The 22,098-nt window shown below is 41.8% G+C and overlaps 2 protein-coding genes and 1 non-coding gene across 3 annotated transcripts; 1 reads left to right on the top strand and 2 right to left on the bottom strand.

Annotated features, from left to right (window-relative positions):
* The first annotated feature begins 137 nt into the window (after positions 1-137).
* Positions 138-211, top strand: trnai-aau (transfer RNA isoleucine (anticodon AAU)). Its single transcript has one exon. It is a non-coding gene; the product is annotated as a tRNA-Ile (tRNA).
* A 1,182-nt stretch (positions 212-1,393) lies between these two features.
* On the bottom strand, positions 1,394-4,984 carry LOC115775153 (NACHT, LRR and PYD domains-containing protein 3-like). The gene is made up of 6 exons (XM_030722681.1): positions 4,687-4,984; positions 2,556-4,278; positions 2,362-2,445; positions 2,189-2,272; positions 1,805-1,882; positions 1,394-1,712 (listed from the first exon to the last, which is right to left on the bottom strand). Exons 1-6 carry the CDS (start codon positions 4,982-4,984, stop codon positions 1,394-1,396), a joined length of 2,586 nt encoding a protein of 861 aa, XP_030578541.1.
* A 410-nt stretch (positions 4,985-5,394) lies between these two features.
* LOC115775052 (ADAMTS-like protein 1) lies at positions 5,395-17,581 on the bottom strand. The gene is made up of 12 exons (XM_030722495.1): positions 17,198-17,581; positions 15,597-15,726; positions 13,365-13,575; positions 13,066-13,245; positions 12,795-12,948; positions 11,611-12,604; positions 11,360-11,487; positions 9,156-9,270; positions 8,728-8,932; positions 8,469-8,578; positions 8,123-8,343; positions 5,395-7,023 (listed from the first exon to the last, which is right to left on the bottom strand). Exons 1-12 carry the CDS (start codon positions 17,268-17,270, stop codon positions 6,914-6,916), a joined length of 2,631 nt encoding a protein of 876 aa, XP_030578355.1. The 5' UTR covers positions 17,271-17,581; the 3' UTR covers positions 5,395-6,913.
* Positions 17,582-22,098: the final 4,517 nt, after the last annotated feature.

Below are 22,098 nucleotides of genomic sequence, written 5' to 3'. Positions count from 1 at the left end.
CTGATTTTCACTGCTCTGTGTTTCTCTGATGTAAAGGAGAGCAGTTTAAAACAATAAACATTTCTTTATCATTGTTGTCATTTATTTTTCTTTTACCAGTTTATTATATATATTGTTTACCTGTATCACTCGCACATGGCCGGTTAGCTCAGTTGGTTAGAGCGTGGTGCTAATAACGCCAAGGTCGCGGGTTCGATCCCCGTACGGGCCAACCTGTATTTTTGTCTTTGAAATAATGATCATGACTCTAAACCTTTTCAACTTAACGCAAATATCTAATAAGCTAAACGCGTTGCAGTAGCTCATTGCATCCAGTCATCCGGCCAAAGTTCAAAACAAGAAAAGCTATGTGAGGTTTTTGTTGTCAGACAGGCTAGAGAGCATCCCTGAATACCCAATATGTTGAACCTTAAAGCAGATGAGCTGCAGCAGCAGAAGACCAGTCCAGGGTCCACTTCTGTCAGCTAAAACAAGAAACTGAGGCTACAGTTCCCACAGGCTCACCAGAATTGTAAAACATAAGACTGGAAAAATGTTTTCTGGTCTGATGAGTCTCAATTTCTGCTGTGATATTCAGATGGTAGGGTCAGAAATAAAACACCATGAAAGCATGGATCCATCCTGCCTTATAGCAGTGGTTCAGGCTGCTGTTGCTGTTGGTTTAATGGCACGGGCACACCTTGGGCTCATTGGCAGTTACCAATTGAGCATTATTCAAACACCACATCCTGCCTGATTATTAGTATATCCATCTCTTTATGACCAGTGTAGTCATAAGGCTAGCTCATGTCAAATCATCTCAAACTGGTTTATTGAACATGACAGTGAGTTAACTGTATTCAAATGGCCTCCACAGTCAACCCGCTCTCATCCAGCAGAGCACCTTTGTGATGTGGTGGAACAGGAGATTCACATCATGGATGTGCAGCTGACAAAACTGCAGCAACTGTGTGATGCTGTCATGTCAGTATGGACCAAAATCTCTGAGGAATGTTTCCAGCACCTTGTTGAATCTGTGCCATGAAGAATTAAGGCGGTTCTGAAGGAAAAAGGGGCTCCAACCCAGTACTAGCAAGGTGTACCTAATGAAGTGTTTGTTATGTCACTGCTTCTGGATGTCATGACTCTTTACAATGGAAACAGAAGTAAGATAATTAGTTCTCTTTAATATTTATGTTTGATTTCCCTTTATCCATTATGAGACTCGTTTGTGGGAGTGGGAAGAGTATATTGTTTTAAAACACAAACAGGATGTTTCATGCATTAATGGTACCCTGTACTCTTATTATTCTTATTATTTTTTATTATTTTTGTTATTATTGTCTTCCACAAAACAATCGGAATAAAAATTAACATTTTATTAACAGCTTATAACACAAGGCTGTTATTTTCATCACAGGTTCAAAATGCTGTCAAACTGTTTGAGCTTCTTGCACACGTCCTCCTCAGTGCAGCTCTCAATTCTGCTCTTGATGAGCTGCGAAAGTTGATTGTAGAAGGTCTTCGCCCACTGGGCTTCTAAGCAGTGGGTCGATATGTTGCACACTTTGTGGAGTACCATCACTAACTTCTCATTGCTGGTGACCTCACACCTTTTGAAAACCCATTTCCCCCACTCTTCCCACATGGCATCATCTGTGAAATTCACAGTGACGTTGTCCTTGGTCTGCACGCACTCTGGCTCTGTGTCAGTCAGGTCATTCCATATGGCCCTGTAGGAAGAGGGAATAGGCAGAAGCTTTAGGAAAATATAAATTGGTGAAGTACTGTTTTGAATTATTTGGTTCAAAAGCCATTTACTCACACAACTTTTTTCAGAGGATCTGGGATCAAGTCCCTCAGTGACAACAGACCTTTGTGGCTCACACGGTTGCCCTCCATCCTGTTCCAGCACACAGGTAACAACAAAATGCCTATTAGCAACTTTAAAGGTTTTCAGATTTACATATAAAACACAGACCTTTAAATATGAGCATATGTTATGCGTCTGTTTCCTCAATCAAACTGTTCATGTGGCGTATGTTGAATTCAGGGCTGGAATGATTTTACTGGATTGGTTGTAATCCATGACCTTTTAAAAATTCTGAAATCAAGCAATCACGGTAATCCTCGATGAGTGAGAGAGCTTCCCATTTCCCCAAAATACGCCATGTGCCATGATAATGAAACAACTCAAAAAGTTTCTTACCACAATTCCTGAAGCTTTTTTTTCACCCGTATGGCACTGGAAAGGACCAGAAGTGCATCGTCACCTATGTTTGTCCACCCAAGTCTAAAAGGAACAGAAAGAGTGACATCATCAGGGTGATTCTTAGTCATATGGTGTTCTCAAAAATGTTGCAAAACCATCTGACATCTTACCCAAGGTACATGATGCTTTCTGACTCCTGCAGCACATTAGCAATGACCTGAACTGTTTCCATATCAAGGTTGTTTTCTCCAAGCCTTAAACATGAGATGGAGGGGTAAGTACATATTGTGCAATCACAGGTTTTATATCACCCACATGGAAGGTTCTATCAAAGCTTGGAAACTAAATTTTACCTGGAACTCACCAAAGACTCTCACATCTGTGCAAAAGATGTTGAATATCTCTTAGTGTATCACAGCTTATTCCAGTCCCAGTAAGATCCAGCTCTGATATCTTACCCTTGGTGAGGTTCAGGAAGTACTTGATGGCATTATAGTCCATTTGAGAGAGCGTTTCATCGCTAACATTAACTCGTAGCATATTTGGTTGCATTTCAAGGGCTAAGGAAGGGTCCTGTTGCTCAAACAGGCAGTGTAAATGGTTTAGGATGTGGGCTCCATTTTCACAGAGCATTCTCACTTCTCTGATGATTTTGTGTCGATGAGCATCCACTTTTTCTTTGTGGCAACATATCCCCACCTGCCTTGACAGCAAGCTGGTATTGCGTTCAGAGAGGATTCCAGACAGGAAGCGGCTGAAAAGGTCCAAGTTTCCACTGCTTGATTCCTCTCTAGGACTTGATGTGCAGTGAAGTGCATCAGGCAAAGGGTGATCTGTCACCGCACAGTAAAGTGCAGCAAAGAACTCTTGAATAGTAAGATGAGCAAAGGAGTAAACCTCTTCAGTGCAGCCGGGTTCTTGTGCAATTGTCTTGTCAAGGAAGGTACTAACGAGGCTGCAACCTTCTAATGCTGCAACCTCTTGGTCACTGCTATAGAATAATGTCTGATGCTCCATTAGCTTTTGGAAGGCAAGTCGACCTAGCTTTAAAACAGTATCAGACAGCTGCTGGACTGACCCCGCTCTTTGGTCTTGAAGACATGGTTCAACTCTTGCTTGGGTATGAGACCGAAGCAAAGCCACCAAGTATTGCACATAAATATCCGTCATGGTCTTGGGGGTTTCTCCACAGAGGTCTTTGCTCTCTTTGAGGATGCAGCAAACAATGTAGCAAAATGCAGGTATGTAGCACAGTGTCAGCATTAGTTCATTTGCAGATACAACTGAGAACATGCGGTCAGCAAGGGTACTGTCTTGGAAATAACATAAGAAGAAGTCCTGAACTTCGGCTAAGGAGAACCCTGTAATGAGCACAAAGCGGTCAATGCAGCCCACAGGGATGTAGCTGATTGCTACAGGCCGACTTGTGAGCAATACAGAAGCGTTTGATAGTAGTTCACCCTGCATCAAGCTCCCAATGACCTCCTCAACCTCTGCATCTTCATCTGGCTCAGTCACAAACACGTCCATGTCACAGCTCCTGCAGTGTCTGAATTCATCAAAGCCATCCAGGATGATCAGCAGTTTGTTGTCATTTGCCAAGATGTTATCCAGTTCTTTAGCAAGGTGCCTGTTTTTGCGCAAGATTAACTCTCGGAGGTTTGTGGGTTTGTCAATCAGATTCAAGTCTCTAAAGGTCATGTGTATGATGAAGTCAAATGCAAGGTGGTCCTTGTTTCCCCCGAAATCGAACAACATCTTCTGCACCAGGATAGTTTTTCCGATTCCGGCCACCCCAGACACCAGAACCTTCCTGACTCGACGAACTGCCTTTGCAGCTGAAAACAGTTCAGCCGGTGTGATTTTCTTATGCACCGCTGACTTCTGTTGCAGACACAGTCGCTTTTGTCCAAAGGTCAGCACCTCGTGTCTTTTATTTTCTAAGCCCTGGTGTCCGTCAACTAAGAGAAGATTGACGTAATGCTCAGAAAACAGGATTTTCTCTCCGTGCCGGGTGTTGTAGAAAAGCATGCTCTCACTCCTGCGCCTGAGAACATCTTTGTGCTTTTGTTTGACTTTGTTGTACTCTGCGGAAAACAAGACACTCACTATAATTTTCCAGTTACACTTTTATTTACTTGCATTCTTAGAACATGGTCATTTGAAAAGTGCCACATGATGCACTGTTGACATAAACAATGCACCATGTGGCATTTGGGGATGGAGGGGGGGCTCCTAAATCTGAAAATTGTATCAGAGGTTGAGTGCCTTTGATGGTACTGTAAATACAGTGGAATACAAAGTACTCCACTGTATTTACTACATATGTAGCTAATCATAGAAATACTTATAAAGTATATTAAAATTATACTTCAGTACAGTGCTTGAGCAGATGTAGTTACAGTACATATTGCCACCCCTTCCCCCCCTTTCAGCGAAAGTTAAAGCATTATCTTGAATCCACCAGTGACCTCTCTGTGATTGACTTGACATACCTTTGGACTGAGGTGGATCTGTGTTCACTTCTTTGGAGTACTGATAATGACTTTTGACAGCAAGAAAAATCTTAGCTGCTTCCTCGCCTTTGCACTCCAGGATATCCAGCACTTTTCTCACTCTTGCCCGGGGTCCTGGCTGACACAACACTTCTTCGCGATCATCTCGAGTGAAGACTTCCCGACACACTAAAACTTCTATCAGAGAGTCAATGTGTCCTTCTAGTTCATCCACTAGAGAAACTCGTAGTACCCTCACTGCTGTCAAACAGGAATGACAAAAATCCTTTTCCACCATAATTTAATGTATAACAGTCCTCGGCATGAATTAAAAAAAAAAAAAAAGAGCAGTTATAGTCAGATGAAGATGTCAGTTTTAACTGTAGCATCTAGAGTCACTCTGAAGCAATTTCCTCCTTCTTGTAGACAACAGGGATGTCGTGAATTCATGTCCCTCTCCCAGAGTTGAGAAACAGAGTGGAAAGTTTGATTTAGATACAGAAAAGGGAAGTGTCCCTTTGACAAAAACCTTTCAGGCAAGTGGCATGACAAGCACTATCAATATATGTGTGTGTGTGTGTGTATGTGTGTGTGTGTTCCACAAGTGCCTTCTCTGATTTGATAATGGAGAGTTTCATATTTAAAAAAAAAAAAGAAAGAAGGACGATCACAACAACAAGATTATAAAAAGGAATGTATTTGGTTTTATTTAACGATAAAGAGCAACACATCAAGTCACCAGCAGGGGGTCCCCATGGCAAGCGCATCAAATACCATAAGCTGCGAGGAAAGACCCACCACTGTAATATTTACAAAAGCTTTGCTCAAGAACACACATGGAAATAAATAGTTTAAATGACAGCACAAATATCTACATAACTTAAGAAATTATGTGTAATACAATATTTTCCTCTCGTGATATCACGTTACCACGCCTCAATGTAGGGCCAAGTAGTCCTAAGCTAAGCTGGGTTGCACGTGATGAAGCTCTGTGGAACCCAGGATGTAGTGACAAAGTGCAAACCTGCCCATCCGTATGGTACATTAGAAATGATCCTCTACAAACATTCCCATCACAGAGATGTAAATATGACATGGCAGTCAGGTTGAAATGGGTTTTTATCAGATCTCTGCGTAACGTCACCGAGTGGTTAAAGGGACACGTTTGGCAAATGTCTTTTCAAGAAATATCACAAAACAAACTACTGAAACAAAATAACTTTACAAACTACATAAAAACAACTCTGCAAGCCATGTTCTTAACAAAGACTTGGATGAGTTCTGAGTGCAAAATCTTTTTTTTTTTTTTTTTTTTCCCAAAACATTATTTGCTTCAGTCGTACACCTCCTATAGTGCAACCCATGCAAAAGAAATCTTTATAGAGTCCCAACCCTCTAAAAGCTGCAATCTGAATTCCTTGCCACTTTAAAAGAGCAATCATTACGGTCAATGCATGCTAAACTTATGTCCCAGGTGGCTGATACTAAATGTGTCCCATTTAGTTAATACTAGGCTTCTTGTCATCATTCTCACTTATAAGCAGCATCATGCTGGTTTTCAGTTTTCTACCCCTTTTTGCCCCAGTGCCACGTTAATAAAAGCCCACTTAGCATCAAAATCATAGCAATAAACAGACAGCTATCCAGTGGTTATTACAATGTTGGGGTTTACCCAGAATTCCTTGGTATGAAGTCAGCTGTAAAATTGAATCATTTAAACTGTAATTTGGTGTGAAGTGATTGTGCTTCAGAGGAACATGGTAGCAATGTTCCTTTTGTTCAGGGACCTGAAACCGTAGATTCTGTTAATGTGGACGTGTCTGTAGTCAAGGCTAAAAGAATTTAGTTCCCCTTTATAAAACCACAGAGTTCGTACTCCAAACACTGGAAATGTATCTATTCCTTGGCTGATCTAGACAGAATATGAACTTTAGATGTAAAGTAAAAAAAAAAAAAAAAAAAAGTTAAACTGAAGCTTTCATTACAGATGTGTTTATCCTCTCATAACAATGCTTTTGAATTCAAACCCACGTGTGGGATCTTTGAGGAGAGTCGACATTAGCCACGTTTGGGTATGACAAAGGAAACATTCCTCCACACTCAGGAATCCAAGAGTGATCGTTGAAGACAGCGGAGGGTGTTGGGATTAGGCATAGAGGTTCCTTGTCTTCCTTGTCAACTTCCCTGACCTGTCCAGATTTTTCACCACCATTCTCACATCCCCGCCTCAGGTGTTTCGGCAGGAGTAACAGCAGCGGCTCTTAAACTGGGGGAGCGGGCAGAGCTCCAGCTGCTGCACCTTCTCACAGTACCTCGTACTGTCTCGGCACTCTCCTGCTGGAATATACAGAGGACAGAGTTTACGATGAGCAGTCACGGCTGCCAGAGATGAAGCGACAGGTTAGAACTGTCGTACCTAGCTATGAATATACTTTCAGTTTCACGAGAATAAGTTTCAAAATGACTTCTCCTTAATATAAACGGTGGAAGTTGGGAATTTTATGAGCACTGCTCTGAAAAACAAAACAAAGCAAGACACCACTAAGTCTCCCCTGAGATAACATCTCATTCATAAACATTTTGCAATCTTTCCTCTCTCACTGAGGTCTGTGGGTTTTTCAAATTAACCGGCACATTGTTTCTGGAAATACCTGACGCAGCAGAGGTTTTTTTTTAAGGCAAATTTTTTCAGTGCTTTAAGCACTGCAGGCAAATTTTCCTTCACCGGTTTTGTAATGGGGTGCCAACAGACAAGTTAGAGACGGATACTGCCAAGCCTCATCACATGAACCCACAACTATGTGTATTATGCGCTGGGCCCAAGTGCAAACACCGCTAGATTGTCTTTTCATCTTTTTTTTTTTTTTATTTGAAATTCCAGGTAGAGGATTAACAACTGCAGTTAACTAAAACCTGGTGGGAAAATAAAAGATTTAACTATTGCACACAAACAATAAAATCTGTAACAACATTGTGTACTTTACAAAACAAAGTAAAATTAAATAATAGAGAGGAAATTTCTAGAAGTTTAGTCTTTGCCAGTTTGGTCAATTTGGTCAAATTTATTTGACAAAACAGATGGAAGGAGGGATTTGTGCAAATCTTTAATGAGATGGATGTCAAAGTGATCAAAAAAAAAAAATGCAGTAAGAACAGCCAGTGATCTATAAATGCAGTGTATTTTTTTAATGGCCAGGATCACAGAGCATTTCAGCTGCACTTTTCATTTTAAACCCTATTCTGAACTTCCTGAAACTCTCCCTTCAAGAATGCCCTCACATTATCAGAAGAAATCCCTGAAACTAGAATAAAAAATAAAACTAAATATTTCGAAGCAATAGAAACTAAAATAAAATTCGCCGTAAATGATTCATTACATTTAGGATCTATGTATTTATGACTCACGGTGAAAAAAAGCCACTTGTCCCTCTCTCACCTCTGCTGCAGGATAAAATATTGCATCGCTGCCAGCTGGGAGGCCGAGGGCTCCACATGCAGTGACCGTCTCGAAAGGCCTTGGCGGTCCGAAGGTGCATGCAGGTCACGTGGCGTGACTGGAAACCGTGCCGTCCACACGTGGCAGTGCACTGCGTCCAAGGCCCCACGCGCCAGTGAAGTGTGCAAGCATCAGTGGAGCAGTTCTTCAAGGAGTTCGGCCTAAAACGCAAACATGCATGAAATAATATTGATGAGTACCTTTTTCTTTTTTTGTAATCTAAGGCATCACTGGATTTTTAATCACCAACATTAGAAAACATTCATAATTTGATTCCCATCTTTACCTCTGGAGCCCAGTGCACATCCTGTAGGGGACTCTGCTACCATTTGGGTCTTGGCAGTAGATGTGGCGGTGCTGCGTGGCCAAACTGGGGCCCACACACCTGCCATGACACTGGAAGAGGAGAATTCATCAGCTTTACAAGCAAGTTCAGCTTTCATTACCAAAATACTTTCTTGCTAGGATCAAGTTTTGAATCTAAACTGTGTCTCCTCATAAAACTTTGTGAATACAAGCTTGTCCACAATAATATCTGGGCTCACCGGCCCCCAGGAGGTCGTGGCCCATCTTGCACAGGGAAGAAGGTTGCATAGCCTTGTATCAGAGGGTTTCCTCCCTGTTCCCAGGCAATTCTGACTCTCTACCTCTTCTGACCTGCCCTCAGGACCCTTCATGCAGCGGACACCTCTGGTCTGGGCTCCGCCCCCGCAAGTGGCTGAGCATGGGGACCAAGCATCCACTCGCCACCTAATAAAACAGGAAGAAACGTCAACTAGAGGTTAGCTGTTTAATCCTTTTTCAGTTTGGCCATAATATTTTTCTCAGGCATTCAACATACGCAGTGAATAAACGGAGGATCAAAAGTTGGCGTTAAGAGATAAATGTACTATCAGTACATTATGTTGTTATTGTAAATATTAAACTCAGTGTTCAATATTACTAATAGCACACACGTAGAAGAGCAATATACCTGAAAGGGCAGGCTCGTCCTTGGCACACCTCAGCTGACTGACTGCCGTTACTCCTCTCAGAACAAGCATTTGCGCCCACACTGTTTCCTTGGACACAGCTTCTTCCTTTACCACCTGAAAATACAAAAAATAAATATATCCAAGACTTTAGATATTATTAGAAATCAAAAGAGGACAGGAAATAGTCCTCCGTCCCATTCTTGTCAGTTCTCATCAGCTGATGTGCTAGGATTTAAAGAGCAACATTACCACTATTCTTCACAAAATTTAGCAAAGATATTATTGAACCTGGGAATAAAATAGATCCACAGTTCCATTATTTTTAAAGTTATTCAATGTATTTTGGATTGCATTCGTTTTCCTCCAAACACTCTGGCCTTAAAATGCCCAAGAGTATAGTCATTACACTGTGTTTAACTGAATTTGAATTCAAATATAAGAAAATACAGTCGGGACATTTTTCAGCACTTTAAAGACTCCTTATCCTTTCTATTCAGATTAGCTGAATAGGGTATGTTAAGTTAATCCTCTTTGAAACATTGCCTGGAACCTCTAATTGTTGCCGTATGGAGAGGAAACGTACTATAGGATCAGGAAGCGCACAGTGGCGGTGCTTTGATGAGAATGTGGCTGATCAAGCTGAAGAGATGAAGGACGGCGCAGCTCAGAGGTGACCCGAGCTCTGTGTGATGCCCCGGACATTCCTCTGTCAATGACTCAGCCACATGAGCCACTGGGGTAAGTAAGAGCTTACTGGATATCTGTCTGTGGTTACGCTCGTGTTTGTGTGTTTCTATGCTGGATGAATGCATGGTTTCTCAGAATCTCTGATCCTGAACCACAAAGAACAACATAAATTACTGTAAACTGGACTATATGAAGCGGTATTAGGACAAACTCAACCTGACATTAGGTCTATACTGACTAACAAACGTATTTCTAACAACATTTCTGAGAAGTTGTAGCAGTGTTTTCAGTGTCTTCATGTTACAAAATTTCTCTGATACTTCATCACAATTAGTAAGGTGCTGATAGACCATGATTTTTTGTTTTGTTTAGTTTAGTCTTTTGACCTCTGAACAGAGCCAATCCCTTTCTCCCTTCTTTAAAACCTAAAAAAAAAAAAACACTAAAAGATCATGCTAAGCTAAGTCTTCTGGCTCCAGCTATATTACATGAAGATTTACGCGTGGCATCCATTTTTTTCATCTAACTCTTGGCAAGAAAGCAAAAAGGGTAATTCTGCAAAATACTGAACCTCAGCTGACCAGAGCTGATAAGCGCCAATTTTTTTTTCACTTCCAACTTCCTAGTTTTAATTCTTGGAGTGTAACAGAGTAACTTAGCATTGTTCACATTTAAAACAAGCTTTATTTATCTTATTCTGCACCTTACTGCAACCCCTCAGTTCGTTCTCTGTCTGAAAGAAGCTGCAGTCACATCTGGCAACCACCGGTCGTGATGAGAAAAATGTGTATTCACTGACCTTTTGTGACTGGTTGCTGGCAGTCCTTGTGAAAGTTACTGCTAAAGCCCAATTCACACCAGCCTAGAGACTGGTCAGTGACTGCTAGTAACTGTTGGTTGCTAGGGAAAAGAGTGGATTCTGGAGGGTTGCTGGCAGTTGCTAGCATGAATCTGGTTGCAAAGAGGTATCCAGTGCTGCACCGAAAAACCTCCAAGCAATTGCTTTGGTTGCTAGCAGGTTGTTGTGGTCACATGAAAAATGCAGACTGGTTGGCAAACACTAGCAAACTACTCTCCAAGCGGTAGAGAGTGTGAAAAGTGTGATGCTTTCCAGAAATGGAGACAGTTTGCATTAAAAGTAAAAGTTCTACCTTTTGAAATGTGTTGGTTGCAACAGTAAGTAAGGCACAATGTTTTCTTGTTCCGGTTCACAGTTTCACTACAGCTTGGAAAGTAAAATGGCAAATGTCTACAGACAAGCTAGCATGTTTAATGCAAACTATGGGCAATTTCTTTGTGACCAATTTCACCCAACATCAGCCAGCTATCACTCGCAACCAGTCGGGGAATACACATTTTTCACTCGCAACCGGTGGTTGCTGAGACCTTAGCCGTCTTCTACTCCCTTCAAGGCAACTATTGTCTAATTGGTTGTCCTTGCAAACACAAATCTTGAGCAGCAGGAGGGTGGGGCTTCTGTGTAAACCGCTGAAGCTTCCAGATATATAGACCTTACCAGTAATCCGCAGCCAAGATGAAAGAGATGTCCTTCCAAAACGGTTACTGGCAGTGCAGGTGTACAAACCCTCATCCCCTCTGCTTGGATAATGGATCCTCAGTGATCCCGTAGGCAACAGGCCTACTCTGCCAATACAGAGACAAGCTATCTATGAAGCTTTTAAGTCCAGGTCTTTTGATATAAAGATAAAATAGCCACAGGCAGCTATATCGTTCGCACATAAAGTCTTACTAAAGGTTTGTTCTTACCTGCTAGTGTAGCGCAACTCTTTCCCATTCTTTGTCCATGTCACAGATGGGTCAGGGTTTCCTACTGCCTCACACTTCAGCACTAAAGTAGCAACTGGTTTGGGCAGTAAAACGGGCATTCCCACATAAACTATCATTTCAGATTGGGACCCCACTCCAACCTTTTTCGATCGTTGGATTATCAACGGGTTTCTTGCTCTGGCAGTGTGGGCTTTAATATTTGGTTTATAATGGAGTGGCTCTTGCGTGGAAGATTCAGCACTTTCTGGAGGGTGAAGCGTCGACTCATTGGTTTCACCCTGTGTCATGGTGAGTTCACTGAGCAACTGTGCGATAAGTTGTTCCTCCCGTGGTCCTCCGAGGCCCTCAGGAAAATTGTGCATGATCTCATCTAGACTGCGGGTGTCGGCAATGAGGACCTCTGGGATGTAAATCTCTGACTCTTCATCCTCTAGGGTCGAACTATTCTTTTCACTAGCAGGTGGTTTGTCAGCAATGTATTTCTCATTTTGGATGGAGTCTTTAAGTTTCAACAAATGCTCAATAATTGTGTCATATCGGTTGAGGGAGATGGGTAGCTCCTGAAATCTTTCTTGGGCTGAGGTCACATCTGGTCGCCGAACCTTTTGGCGTCCAAGCAGTGACTCTGGAACAGACAGTTTTTGCTTGCTGCCGATGATCTGTAGAACTAAATGTTCTTGTGCCTCACCTGCGACACATGTATATATCCCAGCATCAGATGCATGAACCTGATGAATCTTCACATATCCTAGTGACGTTATGGAGAGGTGTGGAAGGTTGACCAGGGGCTTCCCTTCCTTAAGCCAGTGGACATGGCCCTTGCGGAAGTGGCGGGTTGGGCAGCGAAGGACCACAGTTGTCCAAGGCAGGACATACGCATAACCACCAACGACCAGGTGTACCTTTTTGCCCTTCCTCCACTGGATATAAACTTTCCTCTGAGCCAGTATGGTGGCATCAGGCTTGATAGAGTCTGTAATTTAGAGGGCAGATTATCAGCTTGATTGTTGTCTTACATATCTGTATTTTGTTTGTAATTTACAAAACCTTAGATTCATGCAACTTAGCTCCCTTTTCTTCTTGTTTAGAGCTAGTGGTATTTAATTGTCTGGTATCTTAGCAGCACAAATTACAAAAAAAGAGCCAAATAAAGGGTCTCTTACTTTCACAGAGCCTGAGGGAGCATGGCTGGATTCTGATGGGGCGAGCTGACAGGGAACAGTTCTTAGGGTCTACTGTCAAATACCTTCCATTCTCCTCTTTCTTCCTGCAAATGACTTGCAGAGTCTGAATGCCACTTCCACATGTCACTGAACACTGGAGAAACAAAAGAAATCTATCAAAATAACCAAAACCTCTAAAGTCTCAGTTTTTATTTGTCCATCTGAACAACATTAATATGGCAGAATTGTTTCTGCCTGAAAGGCAGGCTACCTGGGACCAGTTAGTTGTGGCCCATTGAGGCGGGCAGTCCTGCATGCCACAGGGCTGCTGGTTTGTAGGACTCTTGGAAGGGCAAAAGGTGTCAGGCAGTTCCAGGACACTGCCATCAGCCAACCGTTGCTTGCATAGTACCTCCCTCCTCTGAATCCCACCACCACAACTCTGGGAGCACTGGGAGCCCAAAAAAAAAAAAAAAATACACAGATGCAAGGGGTTAGATTAGTTGCATGTGCTAGATTCTCAATTCTCAAACATTTGTAGTTATGAACTTCCCACATGACATCCTTTACCTGTCCCCAGTCACGTGGGTCCCACATAGGAGGGCAGTCAAAGCGGTTGCAGGCTTGGACAGGACTGGGCTTGGGGTTCTGACAGTCTTCATACCTCAAAACTAAAGTGCGATTGCTGTCACGAGAGGGCCGGTGGGTACACGCCACAGTGCGAATCATCAGACCTACCCCACATGTGGCTGAGCATGAACTCCACTCTCCTGTTTCCCACCTGTTAGAACAATGATTATTGTGCTCATTGTGGCAAATTTACAGTACATTGTGTACATATACTTTATACACCAAGATGGAATCAAAGAAGGAGCAAATTCAAGAGGTCTGCCAGAGTGCTTTTGAGAATATTTTCTCTTGATCCAATGAGAGAGCACTCTTACAGTCTTATGAATATGCAAAATCATGAAGGTGAATACAAGTGAAAAGGCAAGAAACATAAAATCCCACACTGAGTTCCACAACATTCAATAACTCCCCATGGCATTACGCTTTCACTTGTATTTTTCCAGTGACCTACAGTATTGGAATTAATATTCATGTTGTTGTCCAACACAATTTTAAACTGGGTTTAATCCAGCATCAAAGTTACTTTGGCAGATTTATTCCAAACTGTGGCCTGTGTCCAACTAGTTGCCATGCCTTTACAGTTTTGGCTTGAAATGAAATGGCAGCAATTTCACTTTCTGCTTGACAGATTGGGTGATATCTTAAAACTACTCATATTTATTTAAGGTTCTGAGGAGAATTGGGAACAAAGCTCGTTCATGGGCTGCTGCTATACTCAAAGCTAAAATCCTATGGCTGTTTTCCTTTCAGGGGAACACTATCCAAAGAGTGTAGCTTAATATGGGATGGTGAGGAGGCCTCAGGGAGGGAGTAAAGGGCCAAAGGAAACAAGTCCAATACTGCATTTGTTGTGCCTAAAAACAAGACTCAAAGCCTGGAAAAACAGGCAAGGGCAGGCTGCAAGCCTCTGGGTTTTCTGACAAGAGTGTGAGCAGTGGAACACTGACAATGTGTACGGTGTTAACCTGAAACGTGTGGCAAACCACAAAATCCACTCACCATTTAGCCACAGCTCGGTCATGTTAAGCAACATGGGGTTTTGCTGTTTGATCTTTTAGGTGTTTCATTTGGATGCACATCATCTGGTAGGTTCACAAAAAGTAGCTCTGAAATGTGATATTCTAACGTTGTTCACACACTGCTTGTCTATTCAGTCAAAGCTCAATAAACAAACAAAAAGCTAAATTTCGACTGAAACAGCACAACAACAACCTCACAAATAATTTCAACTTGAAATGCAGCAAGCAATGCACGGTCCCCAGAGGATAATCACAATTATTTCACAGTTATTTTTTTTTTTCTGGACCAATATTTTGATCAAGAGAGAGAAACGGGAAGACTGCTATTACATGTAGTTTCTTAAGTCATGCTTGACGGCATAACATTATTTACCCGCCCACAGGCTTTTCAATAGCATCCCCTCAGGATAAACCCTGCATTGTTAACCCCACTGGTAATATGGCAAATTTGTCAATATGACATGCAATCACCAAAGGCCATTCCTAGTTGTAAAAATCTTTGCCAAAAGAAAACACTTAGAAAAACAGCCGAAGCCTCCTAGATTTCTATTTCCAAGGACAACTGAACCTCGCAGGTGAAGCTAATCACCGTCAGATTCCACAAGGCTTAATTTGCTGCTCACAGAGATACAACCATCCATCTGTGTCATTCTCTTTTAGTATCTCTTGGACTCAAAATGCCTTAATAGAGATTTAATTGTCCCAATTGGTTTAAACTGAGAGGTACAATATAGTGGATCAGAAGCTTTTGTATTTTTTTTTTGTACCAGTGGAGTAGTCCAGCTTAATTGCGTTAACTAGTGGGAATCACCTCTGGGAGTAAAGCCGTTTCATGTTTAAGACCCAAGAATTTCTCTGGGCTCTGAAAAGTGGTACATCAGTGCATGGATGTCCGTACTGAATACTGCACATTTTTGGAGGGATACACTCTTGGCAGACTAAGAGAAAGCAGAGCCATATTTCTGTCCTGACTTTAATTAATATTTTTTCTTAAATATAGCCCCCCCCCCCAAAAAAAACCCATGCATTTCCTTCTTTTTTAAACTGCATCCATTAATCAAGCCCATTTTAATTTTCATGCACAAACCATTTTAAACATGTGTAAATAATAATGACGACGATTACGAGGTCTGAGTGAGGGGTTTTATTGTACCTGGGTGGGCAGGGCTGAGTTTTGCAGTCCTGGAGGAGTTGAGGGGGTCGCCGAGAGCTCACACACAGGCTTTGGTCCACTGCTTCTCTAGTCTGCTTGTTCAGGCAGATAACCACAGCCTCCTGGACACCTGGGGTTAGAGAACACAGCAATGTCATGCTTACTTTCCCATTACAGCGTATCAAACAACACGGAAAACTGCATGCAGACACTGTAATTAAAAATTGAGATTTTTAGCGTCCAAAATAAAAGCACAGTGAATATTAAAACAGTTTGGTTGAATCAGCTGTGGATGCACTCTTAAGAGTGTGATGTAAAGTCTTATTAAAAGTAATGGAACATAACTCTCTGAGTCTGCTTCTAATGTTGGGGACAATAACAGAGAAGCAGGCACTTCAGAAACCACAGCAGTGTGATGGTCCACAGGAGCACAGCCCTCAGGGTGTGTGTCGGACATCTGATACCGGAGTGTAATCATCCCCGAATGGGAGTTTGTTGAGTTTGGATGAGCGCATACACAGACACTGACAAAAGTCCACACCCATGTGCTGAAATTAAGTTACGAACACACACACAGAGACATTAACACAAAGATACACAAGGCAGGCACGCACGCCTGCATGTGGAGGTACGGAGATTAAAGTGGGCCACAATGAATGTTGGCAGGATGTTTAAGAAAGCGCTCTCTGTCTGGCAAAACATTTCACTGCTGCCTTGAGCCATCGGTGATGTATCACCTCTATGCCATCCGCCATCATTTAATATGATATAACTTGCTTCTGCGCAAAGCATATACTGGCATTAGACGCAGTGACATAAGTTTAAGGAGCGTATCACATTTGTTTTATTAAATCAACTGGGACAAACTCAGTGACACGCACGGAGTTGGAGTCAGACTGAAAACTCTTTGAGAAAATAAAGAGGATGTGCTTAAATAGTAAAAACTTCAATAGAGTTCTAAACTCAAAATGCAATAAATAGATTTAACAAAAAAAATTTTTTTTTTTTTTTTTTTTTTTAAATGTAGCACATCTCAAACACCAATAAAGGACATAAATACTTGCAATAAATTAGTTGATTAGGCTCACATCACAGCAGAAATGAACTTAGACATTTCAGCACGTAGCCTTCGGAGCATTTGAACTTTTGTACCTGATGAAGACTCTGTGCCAGAATGTGTAGGCGTATTTCTACAGTGATATCAGCCAAAAGAAGAAGAAAAAAGTTAAATGTGAGCATATTTGTCCCTGATTTACTTGGAAGTCAATTTTACATTTTTTTGGAATACATATTAAAAAAAAAAAAAAAAATGTTTTGAGACGGATTGCTATGAAATTTGCACAGACATTCACGGTCCCCACAGGATGAAGAGCTGCCTTGTGAGATCTCCTGAGTTTTCCCCCCTAGGGCCATCATAAGGCTAATATTTCTGGTGTTGTTACACCTGCAAGTTGCTATTGTCAGTGAGAGCACATCAGCATGCTAGAACTTTGCTTGTGCGTGGCTGCAGACACTAGTTAACGTTTCAACTCCCCAATTCTACTCTTTCGAGTTCTCTCTCTTCACTTTCCCACGTCATAGAGATCAATAAAAGAACATACCTCCCCCACAACTCTCTGAGCACTCAGTAAAGCCCTCGTACTCCCAATCGTGCAGTTCCTCTCTTTGCAGCATCCCGCCTTCCTCCTCCTCCTCCTCCTCTTCTTCCTCTTTGCTTTCTCCTGCTCGACCTAAAACTCCAGAGCAGGGACTGCTGTAGCAAGGCTGGCTCGTGGCAGGTTTGACCCCTTCACATTCATCATCTGGCAGGTCTGCAACTGTTTGGGAGAAGGACAACAGCACTTGGCACTTGACTGTCCGATGCTGGGTCCCAGCACCACATGTCCTGCTGCAGGGCTGCCAGGGAGCGGGGATAAAGCTGGAGAGGAGAGCAATCAGTGGATGATTTAAATGGAAAAGTATGAAAATTTGACTTGGTTGGATTTGATAAAGATTGTTTCCAAACCAAATCTGGACTGTTTGATAGCAAATCACAGTTTTTGATTTTTTTTTTTTTAAAGCTTTTTCTGTACACAGATTTTATTCATTAGCTGCTAGGTTCTTAAACTCATTTGGCATTTATAAGATACAGTCAGTGTGGTGATTAATTGCACAGCTGTGAAGCATTAGAATCAGCTATTCTTGGATAAACAGCTTTCATGTGCATCCTTCCTCATCTTAAAAAATGGATGAGAGGAAGAAATACAGAAAGGCCCAGAGATTGAACTATCATCCCATCAACAGCGGCTGATCTTCAAATAATTTAACTGACACTATAACTTTCTAGGAAATGCACGCAAAAAGGCTGGCTGAAGCTCAAACCAAACACCTTTAAAAGTACAAAGGAAGGTGAATCTACTGCACAGTATGAATAAAACATCTATAATAATTCAGTGATGTTCAATCAAGTGATTTAGGGGATCATAAAAAGCAGCTCTTGTGTTCATTACATGCTTGTGGAAACACATATTACTCTGGATATTTTATTAGTGAAATATGGAAGTACAAAGACAGCATTTGTACCACAATGTGCACCTGAGAATGATGAGACTATCTTATTAATATCTTACATTACCATGAAAGAAGTCCTCAGTGTGTATCTAAGAGGACAACCTCTTACTTCTACCCTTCGCAGTGCCTTGGCAAATAAAATAAAATATGTCAGATAATTTATGGATATATCTCACCATGAGTTTCTTTACCATTGATAGCAAAACACTCAAATTAAAGCTGAGACTTGGCCCTTTCGTGTGGCATCGATCATGTGTAGCACAGAGCTTTAGCAACAAAACATGTGTCCAGCTGTTCAAATACTTACAGTCCGGACTGAAACTTCTGGACAGCAGCCTGATGTTTACAACACAGAGCAGCTGTCCTGTTTAGGCCTGAGCTCAACACTTCTGGTTTCTTTTTAGCAGATGTAGCTTAAAGGACTTACATACGTCATGTTGGAGGTGTCTAATACATGCACAAATATTTTAAGACCAGTGGCACAGGGTGAACTGTGTTTCTGAATCGCAACTGTCATTGACTGAATGAGTGGTTGATAAGGATGGGTATTTGAGACATATGCAAAGGTTAAAAACTGGTACAGCCATCAAAAAGGCTACCAGGTAAAACAATTAAACAACAACTACGCACGGTCACGTGTGAGCAGATGTAAGGTTCTTCAATTATCTGTACAAAGGGCAGATAAAAAATAAAAACACATCAGACCTGCTGATCAGATCATTTGAGTTCATGTTCAGGGAAGAGGAAAATGGGGGAACGACCTACAACTTTTAGGGAGAGGAGATACGGACGTTAGGTTTATTTTTATTGTGCGAAAGGACAAGCGTGCAATGGCAAAGTGTAAACTGCGTCCAGGATAGAAAGGACTGCATTGTACAGCAAAGAAAAATTGGGCCTTTGCAGACATCTGCACAGACAGCATGCTAACACAAAGCTCTCAAAGGATTTAGAGTGATTGTACGCTGACCCCACCCGAGCAGTCAGAGCCAGATCTTCAGCAGGTAACAAAGGTAGTGATGAGCAGTTAGGCTTGTAGCGTTGTAGCCTCCATTCCTACTGGTTGATGTTCCTACAGCAGAATTTCAGTGGTGATTGTTGTGAAGTCTCTTTGGGTTGGTCCTGTGTGTGTAAAGGCTTCAAGACTGTTCTGAATGCCTAGTTTCAGATATATTTTGCTACTCTTGAATCTCTACAAAGTCAGAGGGAAGAGGATATCATCAATATGATCCTTTCAAGGACACGGTTCTGTGTGGGAGAACAGAAGCCACGCCCACTTGATGTTAAAACCTTCTGCTTATGAGAGGGAGCCAATCAGAAGGAAGAACACATATTCAAATTCCTCTGTAATAGCTTAGCTATGAAAAGAAATGACTGACCAACCTAGTGAGTACTAGAAGTCCTTCAAGTGAAACCAAAATGATTTAAATCAGCAAAGCACACATCGTACAAGTATAAGCGCTGCTTCCTAACAGCGCTCTGTGAACCTGACAAACTATCTTTATCTTCACTTAATAGGCTCATAATGGTAGCAAAGCATATTTTGCATGGCAGCCTTCACCACTGTGCTGCATTCTTCCTCGGCTGAACAGTCTGACCGCAACACAAGAGCACCCTGCTGTTTTATAAGATGCCTCAATAAAGAGCTCATAATTAAGGCAAAGTTGGCTCTGTATGAGAGCTCAAGGACTCATTGTGTTTTGGGCAAACAAATGAATCACCGGCAGTTAGCCCTTGGAACAGGAACAACAAAGTCAACAAGCGAACCCACAAAAATGTTTATCTTCATGCGCCGTTAAAGTACATCTGTCAGTTCAAAAACCAACCCTGATTTCATTCACGGAGGGAAACAACACATTTTTGTCATATCCGCCAAAGCCCCACGTTAATCGTATCAATTAAATAGCCATCAATGGAAATATTTTATTTACTCACGGTGAAAAAATGCTTTGGCTTGATTGCGGAACATATATGGGTTTAATTTTTCAAACAGCCGCACAGTGGTGGTTGAGGGCAGGCATAACGTCTGGCAAACGAGGTGCAATAAGTCTAACACAGGAATTTCATTCTCTTTTCTCTCACATCTGTAACCTGGCCCCATATGGTGGGCAGATATTGCTGTTGGCTTGTGAATGACGGCATATTATACACAGATATTTATGTGCTTTTTGAGGACAGACATGCTTCTTTTTTTTTTTTTTTTGCAGCTGAGCAAAATCATATGTTTTGGCACTTCTCTCACTCCAAAGATAAGTCAAAGTTACAGATGTTTTAAACTGGCTAACATGGTTGCTAATACAAGTCATGCAAGACACAGGGTCGAGTCCAAATATTGTGCATTTTCACAGGGCAGCCATTATTAGCTAACTGATATGTGGGACAAGAACATCTGGAACATGTGAGGGCTCGCTGAGGTAATGCTGGTAGCCAGTGACTGTACATTCTTCAGGCTTTCCGAAAGATGTTTTGACAGGTCACCTTCAGTTTCCACTCTTACCTTGAATAACCTCATATGTTTTATTAGTTCCACGCAAGTAACAAGACACACTTTCAAATATAACTTAAAATGGACCTATTATGCTTTTCCTTGGGTACTCACACTAAACATGGCGTCAGTGTGCATGTGCAAATAATCCCTATGAGGCAGGACTGCTCTAAATGCCGGGTTACAGACAGTTTTTTTCAGCTCTTGGCTCTGTTTGATGTTAGCGAGAGGGGATGCCCCTATTTTAGTCCGCTCAGCAATAAGTCAGAGAAACCCCACTGACCCGCTGTTCAAACTTTCTGTTTACACTGGAAAACCAATCAGAATGAAGGTGACTCAAAGGAAGGGTGAAAGGACCAAAAACTGTTTGTTTCAGACATTCGATGAACTGCGGGGCTGCGCCAAAGCACCTAGTATGAGATAAATAAGGATTATTTTGAACAATGAATCATGCAAAAAACTATTCTAGAGTCCAAGAATAAAAATACGGAGCTGGAAATGAATATAATAGGTCCCTTTACTAGTGCAGCTCCATCTCCAAGAGGCAGAGTTTTTCAGAAGTAAAAATGGGCAGAAGTTTATCACTCTGCAAAAACCTGTGTCTCCAAATTTTGGAACAATTTCAGAATAATGTTCCTCAGTGTAAAATTGTGAAGACTGTGAATATCTCATCATGAACCTTCCATAATATCATCAAAAGATTCTGAGAAGCTGAAGGAAAATCTGTGTGCAAGGGACAAGGCCGAAAATCAGTATGACTTTTATGATCTTCAGTCCCTCGGGCAGCACAGCATTAAAAACTGGTTTGACTGTGTTACTGAAATCACTGCATGGGCTCAGAAACACTTCAGAAATCACGATTTGTGAACAGAGTTCACTCTGCCAACCACAGGTTAAAGTTCTATGAAGCAGAGAACATGATCCAGAAACACTGCCATCTTCTCTGGGCCAAAGCTCATTTAAAATGGTCTAAGGCAAGTGGAAAAGTGTTCTGTGGTCAGACAAATCAAAATTTGAAATCCTTTTTGGAAAACACGGATGCCTCAGCTGAGGAGAGGGATCACCCGGCTTGCTATCAGCACTCCCATGGTATGGGAGGTGCATTAGGGCCTATGGAATTGGCAGCTTGCACACATGCTCCCATCCAGACATCTTTTTCAGGGAAGGCCTTGGATATTTCAGCAAGACAATGCTAAACCACACACTGCAGCTATTACAACAACATGACTTTGCAGTAGATGAGTCCAAGTGCAGACCTGGCCTGCCTGCAGTCCAGATCTGTCACTAACTGAAAACATTTGGCCCAACATAAAGCAAAAAAATATGACAAAGACAGTCCAGGATTGTCGAGCAGCTAGAATCCTCTATCTGACAAGAATGGGACACCATTCCACTCCCAAAAGTCCAGCTGCTGCTCTCCTCACCTCCCAGATGTTTAAAGAGGTAAACATGGTCCTGTCCCAACTTTTA

This window comes from Archocentrus centrarchus (assembly GCF_007364275.1).
Source record: "Archocentrus centrarchus isolate MPI-CPG fArcCen1 chromosome 18 unlocalized genomic scaffold, fArcCen1 scaffold_23_ctg1, whole genome shotgun sequence".
Lineage (NCBI taxonomy): Eukaryota > Metazoa > Chordata > Actinopteri > Cichliformes > Cichlidae > Archocentrus > Archocentrus centrarchus.
This window is presented reverse-complemented; position numbering and strand designations above follow the sequence as displayed.

Coding starts and splice junctions, on each gene's coding strand:
- LOC115775153 (XM_030722681.1), bottom strand. CDS start 4,984: ATGGTGGAAAAGGATTTTTGTCATTCCTGTTTGACAGCAGTGAGGGTA. Junction 2,446..2,555: donor CACAGATGTGAGAGTCTTTG/GTGAGTTCCAGG, acceptor CTCATGTTTAAG/GCTTGGAGAAAACAACCTTG. Junction 1,883..2,188: donor AAAAAGCTTCAGGAATTGTG/GTAAGAAACTTT, acceptor GTGCTGGAACAG/GATGGAGGGCAACCGTGTGA.
- LOC115775052 (XM_030722495.1), bottom strand. CDS start 17,270: ATGCTGCAAAGAGAGGAACTGCACGATTGGGAGTACGAGGGCTTTACT. Junction 13,246..13,364: donor ACCCACGTGACTGGGGACAG/GTAAAGGATGTC, acceptor TTGGGCTCCCAG/TGCTCCCAGAGTTGTGGTGG. Junction 8,344..8,468: donor ATGTGCACTGGGCTCCAGAG/GTAAAGATGGGA, acceptor TTTGCGTTTTAG/GCCGAACTCCTTGAAGAACT.